Source organism: Galleria mellonella, unplaced genomic scaffold (genome assembly GCF_026898425.1).
Source record: "Galleria mellonella isolate WM207_F2 unplaced genomic scaffold, CSIRO_AGI_GalMel_v1 utg132, whole genome shotgun sequence".
Classification (NCBI taxonomy): Eukaryota; Metazoa; Arthropoda; class Insecta; order Lepidoptera; family Pyralidae; genus Galleria; species Galleria mellonella.
In genome coordinates, this window is record NW_026441989.1 from 4,724,795 (window position 1) to 4,739,196 (window position 14,402).

Below are 14,402 nucleotides of genomic sequence, written 5' to 3' on the forward strand. Positions count from 1 at the left end.
CACTACTGAGAAGTTTATTGTTCAATGTATATACTTTTAAAAGGTTTGACAATCCGCATAGCGTACGCACATCAATACGAAACTTTGTCTAGCACAAAATTCCCTGGAGATTCGATTATCTGTTAGATCGTAAAAAATAAGCTTTTTAGTATTATATGGCTTCTCCCGGTGGATGTTAAAAAAATTGTGTTTTTAAGGTAGGTTAACTTTTATACTTATACTCGTAGTTAATTTTTAAAGTGTTAAACTTCAAAGTTTTTAACTGACATTTAAAACAATAATTTATGAATACTTTGGATCTGAAAGGGATTTCTATGTTTTTTCTAAATATTTATTGTCTATATGCATGTACAGGTAGAATTAAGACCAAGAAACTGACGTAACTGCGAATTTAATATCGTATTTCCTATTTCAAGGAATCTATTTTATTACGTATCATCAATATAATAGTTAGGTACCTAATATGGTAAAAACACCTTAACTACCTATTTAATGGCAATTTTGCAATTTAAGGAATTTATACTATCTGGCAAAAGAGATATTTCAGAAATAACAAAAGGATCGACTCCTTCTTCCTATTCTATGTATTAATAACCTAATATGAAAATTACATTAAAATAACTCTTTATAGTATTTTAAATTCTTTATTTCTCGTGTAATTCTTTCCTCTTTTAACATTATATAACGTAATTCCAATGTATTTCAAATATTGAAATTTCAATATATATATATATATATATATATATATATATATATATATATATATATATATATATATATATATAACTTCTGTAACTAGTAATTGTATATATAGCTATTCCTCACTTCACTTTTATAATTTTGGCCTTCTTCTTAGATCTTAATCACAATACTTACCTACCCAGTTAGACTACTTGATTATTCATATTTGTATGCAGACAGAATGTATATTTTAATACAATTTCAAGGTAATAATATTTGCAATAGTATAAATTTTAATTTTATATAAATTCGAATTCAATTATTTTAATGATTTTTAGAAGTGATACATTCTTTATTCATTTTTTTATCGACTGCCCTAAAAAAGGAGTGTAATGTTTTTAGAATTCATGTGTATATACGTATATGTATGTGAGTATTTTAATTTCATCGTAATTTATAAATGCCTAAACAGTTTTATATATAAATCTAATCTTTATTTTTAGAATCCTTGCATCATCCGAATGTTTTTTTTTTTTGTTTGTGGTGCAAAATGTACTTCTTGCCTACTGTCTTTATTAATATAAATGAAAATTTTGTGAAGAGAAAATAAACCATTCATTCATTCAAAATTACTTCAAGTGTTTCTTTATATACGGATTAAATAGTGGATAGCTACAGCTAGCATGTACGAGTATATAGTTTTCTTATATTATACTGAATGACGAAATCGAAATGACATAAGCCGGAACACTCATTCTCATGTTTTTTATATGTATTTTGTTTGCTATTAGAGGATAGAGACTAGTGACGAAGATTACGAGCCCTATTATAAATATGGTTGTATATCTTATCGAGTCGACCTCCACGAGGTCTCCATTGATAACCAACATGGTTAATTTCCAGTGAATTCATGTCAGTTGGTATATAGTATACACAAACTGACATGACTTCATCTTCACTTGTCATCCTTAACCGGAATTCAACCAGCATAAACCAATAATAATTATTTAATTTATTCTACCCAAAAATTGTCTGGAAGAGATTGCTTAGCAGTAAGACCACCTTTTGTACTACACTATACCTACTTATTGAAAATCCTTCAACAAATCCTGTAATATAGGTATAATAAAGTGTTAAATAAAGAAATTAATAATACAGACAATAATATTACCAATTCATTTTCTTCCATTAAAACAATATTGAATACTTAACCTACATAATAAATTATTCTTCAATTTTTAAAACCTAAATACATACTAAATATATATTAATATTTTACACATTTTTATTAGTAGACAAAGTACTATAATGTTATTACAGATATAGAATGTGAATAAATATAATCAGAATGTAAGTACATTTTCCCATAACAAAGTAATTTAAATAACTTTTGTAATATCGATTTATTCATACTACGTACATTTACAAAGTAATTGTACGTTGTACAGTTCATCTGTGTTGAAATATCTCAAGATTTTGACAGTTTGACAGATGTCGACGAACTTTATGAAATTTTGAACTGTATTCTATACGTTCATGAAGCACATGACACGTGTAATATCAGTAAGTGCCTATTTAAACATCTGTTACAGTCACATTCTTTTGTACGAGAATATAAATAAACGATAAATGATAAACAATTTCTGCTAAAAAAAATGCTGTTTCTAAAAGCGTAAAATAAAGAAACGACACATTGAATACCCTGGATCCAGATATGGATTTGATTTCTCAAAATAATGCTTTTGTTTATAAACTTAAACAAAAAAGTATTGTAGGCCGGAAATCGATTCAACTATAGATTTCAGTTCTTGTTCCGCAATTCGACAAAAGAATTGAGAAGTCCAAGCTGAAGTTACTTAAACATACATAAATGAATGCTGTATTTTTGTTAAGGTCATCATTAAGGATAAATTCTGTAAAAAAAAACATTGTAGCTTGTATTGTTACCTTCTACGGAGTATGAAACATATTTAAGTAGCTACTTATGCAGATTTTTACATAAAACTAATAATTCATTTTTTAAATTAAAATACATTTAATACTGTAGATGCTAGTGAATATAGACTAGCAGAAAATCATCGTGAATCTACACGAAAATGACAATTTATAACAATAATATTTTAATATTGTAACCCCTAATAGCTACTCTAGTCAGGGAGGAAAGAGATTGTTAGTAATGGGATCTAACGAGGGTAATTACTAGCAATGTACCCTATCAGGTCGACCTCCACGCGGTTCCCCCTGGAAACCATCGTGGTTAATTCTCGTGTAATTCAATTCACAATGGGCTAATTAACCTGCTTTCATCGTCACCTATCATCTCTCACAGATGCCCCGCCAGTATATACCGATAGCGCAGACGGAGTTACCATTCCATTGTCACCCATTAAAAATACTCTAATCAACGCTTCTATATTCGGGTATAATTTTCATCCAATCATTTTTATACAAATGTTCATGTTTAGTCATAAAAATGAAACAAACAGACAAACATCAGGTGTACAATTCCTACATAATAAAAATTAGCGTTTTTTTTTATTACATTAAATACATATAACCTAGGTACCTAGATAACCTAAACTTCAGATAACGAGCGACGCAGTGCAGTACTTAATGCAACCGCAATACTGTGGATGCCTTTCTGTAATAATTAATTACTCGTAAGTGCCGGAACTGGACACAAAGGACGCTATAGATGCAGACAATGTACCCGTCTCTAACTATTTAAATAAAGATATATAATCGTAATGTACATCATTTTTTTCTTATTAGATTTGACATTAAATATTTTAAAAATGTAATTTTAGGTATATGTATAATGTTTTCATAAATTTAATCGTAAAAAAAATATTACGACCATCAGAAGAGAATCATCAGAATTATTAAAAACGGTTAACTGCCAGAACTATCATATAACGTACATAGAAAATACAAATTAATTTAGAACCTCCTTATTTTGGGAATCTCTTAAAATATTGAAGTAGGTATTTAGCAACAAATTGTGGACTTTGCGGTGATTCAGTGAAACGTGTTGTGTTACTTAATATTGTGGTAAATTTTTATGACGCATATGACCTATAGAGATCCGTTTTTCGTGACACATTTTGCGCTAATATTAGTACATATGGTAATTTTTTTTTTGTCATAGATCGGTATAACGATTATTATAACATTTAACATTAAAAAATTGCATAAAAATATTACTAAAATATTAAAAGCATTTTGCCTTCTATTTCATAGGCGGGAGTTTAAAAAATACATTAAACAGGTCACTTTTAAATAGCGTATCAAGATAAAATCTATACCAGTTTTAAGTAAGGTATTCAGAAATACCTGCAAAAACTGCATATAATCTGGTGAAGTAATTTCTGCGTGTTGTCGGAACAAACTTACAGACACACAGATGGACAAAATTTCTAAAATTTATTATTTCGGTTTCTATTAGTCTTATTAAAACACCCTTATAATAATTGTTCTTAAACGTCTCCCATGTACATACACACTAGATATCTAGTTACTATTGTATTATATTAGAAAAATAATTTACATCCTACTAATTTTATTAAGCTAGTTTTATCTACAATTTCGTCAACATGTATTTATTGACCATGATAAAAAGTAGTCTACAAGCTTCTTCATCGCAAATAATACGTCTACCTATAGCAAATTTCACAACTATTGGACGAGAGTTAAAGCACAAACAATATAACAAATAAACTCACTGTCACATTAATAAATCACGCACGCAAGTAGCAGGATGAATTTGAACGAAAATTGGTACAGAAATTGATCAAATTCTAGACTCACATATAAAAGAATATATTAAATTGAATCAAAGAGCAAATTGCAAGTTACTGTTTATTATTATTTTAGCTATGCTTGCACCTTTAATTTCCACCATTAAATACCTATCTAGCTACTTCATAAACTACATTTCTATGGGTGCCACATAGTGGCAATTAGAAATGCCGAATAGCGCAGTCTATAATTACCTACATGTTCACAAGACATTGCAAAGTGCCACCGAACAAATTTAAACAAACCACGGTCAATAAATTGTCCGTTACACCGTGGGAGTGAAACTAGTAAACGTAGTGTTCAGACTAAGCAAAATCTGTATCTAAATAAAGACTAATGTTCCGAAGTTTACTGTTAGTAACATTAATTGCATAACATTAACATAAATTAACTACAAAATATTTACCTATATTTTTTTAGGCATCACTTACATGTTTTTATTGATAACTTAAATTTTGAGTCCTTAAAGTACATTCTGATTATATAAAATTTAAAGGGTAAAATCATTATCATTGACAGTATGCAATCAGTGAAATTAAACATTTTTCTTTGTTATAGAAAAACAAGTCGGGGAAACTATAAAAAAAAATTATCCTCACAGCTACATCCCACTACGGCTAATCCAAGTAACAATTTATTAATAGATACTTTAAATTATTTATCAATTTTAATTTTTCAGAAATAGTTTTTAAAATGATAAATAATTTGTACTTCACTTATGTGTTATTATTTAATGGTATTAATTAAATGCCATTTTATTAAATTCAATCACAAATTATTTATTATACTCATTCTGTATATTATCGTAGTGTGCGAAATATAACATTAAAGCTGAATAGAAACTATGGTACAGCTCTTTGGGTGAGAACCATGTCTAATCTAGCAATTATACGAGCTAAACTAACGACGAAGAAAGTAAATGTTATTAACATTATAAATTAACTATTTTATGTCCATCAGAATTCTCTAAACACCTATTGCTGAGTAATTCAGCATATCCAAAACAACAAACTGATGAATACAAGGTTATTTATTCTAACGTCACCAGAAAATAATGGGAGAAACAAACCCATCAATCACGCAAGGCAAGTGAACTTATACTTGTAGTTACGCGTTGCGTCTGCTATCAAATATTTTGTAGTCATGAATCTTCGTAACAGTTCATTATGTCCGAGAGCAATACAGAGGTTATATGTTACATTGATGTGTTTTGATATTTTTACCCATTGATAGAATGGCTGCGAGTGCGCCTGCGCATCGGACTTTCTATTTCATGTTTTATAATCGTATAAAATATTTCAGATTTTATTTTAATACCGTAAATTGTATTGAATAGTTACACCTAATCATAGATGTTTGTTACATCTAGCTGAAATATAAGTTTTTTAAAGACTATTAAAATATGTAATCTAAGACTAAAACTTATTTAGTTAATTTTATACAATAACTTGGATATAATGTAACAACAGAAAATTTGAGAATGATATAAAGAGTAAATAAAATCTATCAGGTTTCATCCATTCATACTTTGTATTCGAATTCACATTAATTACAGCGATAAGGCAGCCTTTTGTAATTGCAACAAATTTGATATTGGTATTGTATGTATACTTCTATTTTTTGTACAATAAAAATATTGTTATGTTATTGATTCTCACCTAGTTCAATACGGATTAGACAGATAAAAGCGAATATTAATAACTTTACCGTTAACATAATATTATTACGAGTATTGAGCACATGTCTTACTCCATAAAATGAGCATTCTAGCCCTTCGTTAGGTGCGTTTAGTTTTTTTTTTTTTTTATGGATGATAATGGAATGTTGACTCCGTCTGCACTAACAGTATACGCTGGCAGAGCACCAGCGAGAGTGACGATGAAAAGACAGGTCAGTTAGCCCATCGTAATGAATACACCAGGATGATTTTACCAGGAAATACACCAAATTCAGCACGATGGTTTCTAAGAAAAACCACGTGGAGGTCGACCTGATAGGATATATTGCTACTAATGAGACTGGTAGTCCGCATTACTAACAACCCCTTCCCTCCAGGCGCCTTTGATTATACTTGCTATGCCTACAATTAAGTATTGATAAATTACTTCCAGAAACATGTACATTTTATACAGTAGGCAATAGTATAGTAACATTTTGATATTGTACGAGTAATAATAGGCACGTTGCATTTTCAGCAAAGTAAGAGTAGGTAAGTACCTACTCTCTTCGCCTGACTGGGGCACAGATGGCAGGCGCGCCCCGCCCGCTGCCACCCTACTATTGTACCCGTTAGTTTGTATGAAAATAGAGAAAGAAAACTATCCATGTGTGTCACCATTTCGAATAAAATATTCTTTTCATTGTTTACAGCCGTTGTTCCTGCGCGACTGCTTAAAGTATTGTACGTGGAAGAAACAATGATATTTTATCAATACATGTCTATATAAATAATAAGCGCTGCTGCATTCTCTTAATATTCAAGACCGATCGTGTATTAGCAGATAAAAACTAATTGTTCATAATTAATAATCCAATTATGTTTTTCCTTACAATCACAGGACCATTGTCTCTTAATAACGCGATTATTCTTTATAAAAAATTCTCATTCATTACCTACTAATATTGAAATAATTTTCAAAATACTATTAAAAAACTTGCTATATTTCGGTAAACTATATTTATTAGAAAAATTAAAGGAATAGGATGAACTGTGTGCAACCATTTTAGATATTTAGATAAAATAATATTAAAATACGTAAATGAACTCTTCTTCTAATTAATATTTAATGACTTTACTCCCACTTGTACCATATACTATATCACAAGTTTTGCTTCAAGAAGACATAATTTGTATTAAACTTGAATGGGAAGTTATCCCCCTTGCAATGAATATTCGAGTAAGTTTAGATGGCACCAATATGTAGAATTATTTAGCAGACTTACGAATACATTCGCACGTTATAACATTCAATATAAATTATAATGGTATTATGTGTTAATACTCAAAAATCAGTCTCAAGTTTAATTTTATTTCAATAGTATTTTATTTCTTCATCTAAACTTGCAAAAGATGCTTTAATAGAATATAGTAAAATAATCCTTTATTTAATTTCATATGAAGACATAATATATAATTAAGTATTTATTTATTTAAATCTATCTCACTTAAATTTCCTTACTTTACCTTTTTCTAAGATATATTAAAATAATATCATAAAAACAGAAACTTTTTCAAAATTAATGTTATAGTTTTCCATATTCAAAACTGCTTAAAATATTGTGATTCTTTATGAGAATTTACATTGAAATCCATTACTAATTATGACCAAATGTTAATTTTCTAACCACTGAGTCGACAAGTTATAAATGGATGTTCTCAAGTGCAACTAGCGATTACTTCCCTGGGGTGAAAAGCTACTTTCTTCTTTTATTACTAACTACTCTATCGAACAATTATCTTTCATATCAATTATAACAACATGATTTCATAGCATGTGATTAATTAGATTTTGAAACGTTATTTTTATAATAGAAAAAAAAACGTTTTTATAACTTTCGTGACGAAATCACGTTTGTATATAGTAAATACTAATAATTAGGGCACTGCGTAGAGAAGCCACCGAGCTGCAAACCGCTTTGCTCACAATAGTATGGATAATTAGTGGAAAATGGAGGGGAGTGACGGGTGAAGAAATTAGTTATGACCAGCCGCAAGCGCTTTTCCAGTAGGCTGGCAAATAAGAGCTTTCAACAGTTTACGGACACCAATATATATACTTATACATAATTCTATAATGAATAGCTGTATTCTGTGACGTTATAGCGTGAAAAAATAAAAATATCCTGTGTTAATCCGATATGCATATGTAAATATCCAATATATATCTAATATCTTTCTGTGTACTAAATTTTCATTAATATTTTTACGGACATTTAAACATGATTATGTAACAAATATTCAAACATCTTATATATGTTTTATAATAGGTATTAGTAGATTATAATTAGAAAACTAGTGCTGCTAAAATAAAAAAATAGCCCCTAATAATAATTGAGTTAATATAATTTATATGTACATTGTATATTTATATACATCTAAATAGTTTTCTTGAAAAGACAGTTATAAATAACATAGTACACTGCACCAAATTACGTCTAAAAAAGAGTTTGCGAAACGTTGAATGAATGGATAGCTAGCTTTACCTTTAAATAGAGCAAATTTGTTCTAACAAACAAGTTAAGCCAGTGACGGACATAGTGAAGCAATTCTCTTGACATGATAATAATTTGTTCTCTCATCATATTGCGTAATGAAATACTAAACTAATAATAATGAAGTATTATACTTACACGTTATCAGTGACGTCGCTCGATTCATCCAATTCACCAATAGTATCTAGAGAAGCTCCAGAACCATCTTCACGTGTTTCAACAGGCGGTGGGGGAGGAGGAGCAGTTGGCCGTACTAGGGTCGCCTCATTATTACATTCTTTAAATTGGGGTTTCGGCACAAAATCGATTAGTCTTGGTAAGACTTCTGGTATAACAGTATCCTCTAATTTATCAACATTATTACTGCTCATTTCGGCTTCTGATCGCTGCAACCACGATTCAATACAATTCTTTTTAGTAGGTGTTAACAAAGACTCGGGCACAGGTGGTGGAGGTGATTCTGGTACAGTAATAGGCCTAGGTTTCTTTTCACTTGCAGATCGTTCAATTTTTGTATTTCTTGGCATAGGCTTAGGTTTTTCGAGAACAGATTCCGTATTTACATCACTAGTTAGTTTACTAGTTTGTACACTAGTTTTATTGTGTTCTAAATTAGAAATATTTGAAAAAGCAGTGTTATTGTTATTATCATTTTGTTGTAATTTATTGGATGTTGTTATTATTTCTTCAGATATTTGTGTCGTTTTCTCATGTAAATTATATCCATTAATAAAAGAAGTTTTTTCATTCACAGTTGAATCTTTATTTATATCCATTTGTCTTTCTAGGAATCTGTTACTTGTAATATCTTTTAAAATATTGGAATCAATATTTTCGATACAATTTAGTACTTTCTGTATATCGATAGTTTTAGGTTGCATTGTTGGTGTAGAAGGAATACTGTTTTCTACAGAACTAGTCATAGAACCTAACCTATCAACGACTGTCGATATAGAACTGCCAGTATCATCAGATTCTGCGTCTGCTAAAACTAAACATCGTTCCCATTCAGTGGATAATAAATCAATATAAACTTCGGCTTCTGGTGGCATTGCTTTACCATCAGATAAGCGTCGAACTAAGCGCCTAGCTTCTTCAGGCGATGCTTTTTTTAAATATGCAATATTTTCTTTACTTTGTCGATGAATATGACTATCAAAAGAAGATTTCCTTGACAATTTATTCATTGTGCTATAACCATTATGTTGGCCATTTCCTATTATATCTTTGTCAGTTTGTTTCTGCCCATCGTTATTAATTGTACTTTGTTCACCAACCGTTTGAAGAATTTGTTTATCTTTGAAAGAATTTTTCTTGCCGAGTTTTCGGGGAGGAACCGGTGGCGGTAAAGCCGTTGGTCTTGCAATATCAATCGCTGGTTTTGAATTAATCAAAATATTATCTGCGGCTTCCATTTTATTGTTTTGTTCTAATTTTCCGTCTGCCTCGAAATGTCTTACTAAGAGGGTTAACGACTCATCAGAATCTTTTAATCGACGAACACAGTCAATTCTTGTAAGATCCGAAACAGATATTCCATCTATAGCCAAAATTTCATCACCAGGTATAAGTTTACCCCAAGGAGTACTAGCATTTGCTGCAGGACTGTTCTCAGCACACGATTGTACAAGAAGCCGCCTAACTTTCTCGGCTGCAGCAGATCCACCTTCAAATTTAAGCCCAAGTCCAAGGCGCTCCCCTTTAGGTCGCCGTACTATCACCTCGGCTGCACCAGAAGCTGCTCCAACAGTAAGTACAGTCACAAAGGTAGAATCACTCACAAGAGGCCGACCTTCGCCCACCGGAACAATGGTGACGAAGTCCTCGTCAGCCACGTCAGTCGCCATACCGCGTATAACGCGCGCCCGCGCCGTATCAATCGCCGCTTACAGGCTCACGGACGGTAATTCTGAAAAGATAAAAAAAAATCAATATTGACGTAATAAAAGTGCAATGCATTTGCTTTATATTGGCGCAAATTAAATACTGTCATAGGGAATCATATTTGTAAATTTATAGCGTGAAATAGTTTAATTATTAACTGTTATATAATCGGTCTATATGACTAGGATGCAAAAGCAATCTATGTATGTCCTTCTTCACACCTAATAGTTGTGTATGCAAAGTTTCATAATAATTAGTAACGAGTCGATAAAGTGCAAAGAGGTAACAAACTCAATTTCACATTTATATTATTACTAGTTATATTTGCGATTATGTTCACGTGACTCGGAAAAAAATTACCCACATACTTCTCTATCCAAAATACTAATGTATACCAAATTTATACACATTTATATTAATATAGGATAAGAATAATAATAAAGTATTACACTCAAGGGCAATGAATCCGGATCACTTAAAAAATCTATAAATTTCGGAAATTAAGAATGCTAGTTTAATGAAATAAATTGTATTTATAAATTAAATACTCCTTAAATGAAGGTATTAAAACTTCTTAGTTACTGCAAGGTTATGTCGTAAAAAAAATCAAATTTAAAAAAGGGAGACTTTTGAAGATGGAACTACGAAATTATTATATTTGATTTTGCTTTTGTTTCTAATTGGTCATTTAAGTGGGTATATAAACCATATTGATAGTGTTCAATATTTATTATTCAATTTCAGAATTGTGAGAATTCTGGAAACCGGACGGAGTCAGCGCAATACAGCCAGGACTGTCGCTGTGTCGCTGTCAATAGTACAAAGAGTTCTCCGACGTTACGAGGAAACTGGCTCTAACCTACGTAGAACAGGAACAGGCAGAACTAGGTGTAGCAAAGCAATATAAGATCGATACTTGATAAACACCATGCTTTGTAATCGCTTTCTCACAGGAACTGAACTTACAAATCAGTTTCGACACGTCGGAGGAAGTAACCTAAGCATATGGACAGTAAGGGACACTTGCTGAAGCTAATTTGAAATCACTTAGATCTGCAAATAGCCTTAAACTGGAGCATTATGATCGTATTTCAAGATAAAGATATGCCCAAAACCATTTAAATTAACCTATTGAATATTCGTCGAAAGTTATGTTCTCCAACGAATCCAAATTTATGCTCTACACGCACGATGGAAGACAAAGAGTGTATAGAAGAGTAGGGGAAAGATTCAAGCAAACATGCATAGAAGAAAAATTAGCCTATGGTGGTGGGTCTGTACTTGTGTGGGCCAAAATTTCATCTGAGAGTCGCAAAGAACTGGTATTCATAGAAAACCGCTCTTTAACTAGCATAAGATATGTGGAAGAAATCCTTAATGAACACGTTGGTCAATTTGGCTGAGGATGCTATTTTTATGCATGGCAATGCCCGACCTCATACAGACTTCATTGTAAATGACTACTAACAAGAGATGGACATTACTCGTATGGAGTAGCCAGCACGCAGCCCGGATATCAACCTTATCGAGCATGCATGGGACGAGGTAGGGAGATGCGTAAAACAAGGAAACCCTCCCCGAATCACGCTTCGTGAGTTCAAAATTGCTCTCACAGAAGAATGGGAGAATATTTGCCAAAATCGTATAAGAAACTTGGTGTACAGCATGCCAAACCGCGTAAACGTAGTAATGAAAGCACAAGGAGGTAATACAAGAAACATAGACAAAGAAAATTATATTGTTGTACAAAAATGTCATGTTTCCTATTTTTGTTTTAAGGCGAAATCAGCAGTTTTTTTTCTTTATGTAATTTTTAATAAATAAAATGTAGTGACTTATAAATTTTACTACTTTTATTTAAGGAGTATTATATTGTCTATTTAGCACTGTTTATTTTATTAAGCTAGTATTCTTAGTTTCCAAGATTTATAGGTTTCTTTAGGTGACCCGCATTCATTGCTCTCGAGTGTAATAAGGAAAAAGAGCTATGCACAATGTTAGTATTGAAAAATGTATACGAACGAGAGTAGAAAATGAATTAGATAATTTTAAGAGTATCAAATTTAACCAATATTTCAACAACAGCTTGTCTAATGGTCGTACGCCTACTTCCTATTTGCCTTCCTACTTACGGTCATTCCAAACTTTCGTCGATCAATATGAAAGTATAACGAGCGTGTTTGGGAACGTGTTGACCACAAACAGTCGAATCATGGTATAAACGAGATGTGGGTTAGTAGCACCAGAGGCAGCGCAGGCGTCGCGTCGCTGGCATTCACGGAGAATCGATGCATTAGCATAACGCCTGGGGCTACGGCCCGTTACTCCTGGGTCCCGTTCAAAAGGGCCAGTCATTCTCGCGGTTTCTCAACATTTCCAAGTTAATTGTTGAACTCGAGTTCGCAGTATAGTACTACTATACTTAAAGATACTTCGAAGTGATTATTAAATACTTTCCCTCGAAGTAGAACGCCGATTTTCTTACATATATGAAAATTATCTACCTAATTTGTCGCTACAATATTTTCACATTTTAAAAATGTTAAAGCTATGCTTATTTTGTCATAGCGATCCGCCCTGGTTTCACACAATGTTTTTATAAATAAAGCTCAGGTAAAATTACTCACCGGTTATATAGTTTTTAAAGATGAGAATTTTAAAAATTGGCCTAATATTTTTTTAATTTATTCATTACGAAAATAGTCCATCCTCTTTTTAATATTATGGTTTATATTTAGATAAAAATATTCTAGCAAAGCATTTAAATCTACTTATATATATATAAACTGTTTAACTATCCTTTATAATAGAACACCTGTAAATAATCAGTGTAGAATTATAACTGTACTTGCACGTTGTCTAAGCCTCATTTCACGAATTTAAAACTATAATACAATCGAGCATGATATTTTCGAATCGCCGATCACGATTGTACGACATTCACGAATGACCTCGGTTGCATACAATTAAAACGAAATGAGTGCAAACACAGTCAGCATTTTCGCTTCAAGCCTGTCTGTGGATATTCGTGCGTAAACAAAGAAACATTGCTGCATCGCATACGGCATTGTTTAACGATATCTAATAATTGAATCTTTACACCATATCGTACTACAATACAAGAGGTCATATTTATTGGAATGGCATACACATTCTTAACTGAAAACTGATTCCGGTGCTGCAGAACTTATACATAGTTAAATATAATTATTGAACTATTCTACTCAATAGAACATTGTTAAACCTAGGTAGATTTCAAAATAATAATAATATATCCCTAAATTATATAGATAGAATGTCTAAATAGAAATACTTCGAAAAATACGGGTCAACTTTTTCATACTATATTGCGTGATAAATAGTTATGAGTGATTCCTTTTTAACTTCTATATTTATTTTGTCTGGTAATTTCTGCGTCTTTTTAAACACTCATTTTATTTATTAAAAAATACGTTAAGGTACATTTTATGCGTAAGTACATACCTACAATACTGATAAAAGAACGAGTCAGCTATTTTGACAATTAGCGGACCCGTTTTTGAGGCTCGATGCTCTATCTATGTAATCTAAGAATATACGAGTATCATGTTTATTTGAAACTATAAACATATAAAAAATATTGAGATGTATGTATCACACAAAAGCTATTACTCGCTATCATTAATCATACTGTTTTACATAATTTCACATAGTTCTACCGGGAATAACAATACACCAACTTTTACCTACGAGAATTGGCCGAAGGTGAATATAGTTTTTGAACCTCTCATATGTCCGCACGATCATGCGAAAGATTTATTACGAAAATTCGAAAAATCGTGTAGTTA

The 14,402-nt window shown here is 31.4% G+C and overlaps 1 protein-coding gene across 1 annotated transcript in view; it reads right to left on the reverse strand.

Moving 5' to 3' along the window:
- LOC113518509 (uncharacterized) overlaps positions 1-14,402 on the reverse strand; it is a 47,768-nt gene that overhangs the window by 25,024 nt on the left and 8,342 nt on the right. The window contains exon 2 of the mRNA XM_026903476.3: positions 8,830-10,600. Within this exon, the coding sequence (XP_026759277.1) occupies positions 8,830-10,538 (1,709 nt within the window). The 5' untranslated portion in view covers positions 10,539-10,600. The remainder of the gene's footprint in view (positions 1-8,829; positions 10,601-14,402) is intronic.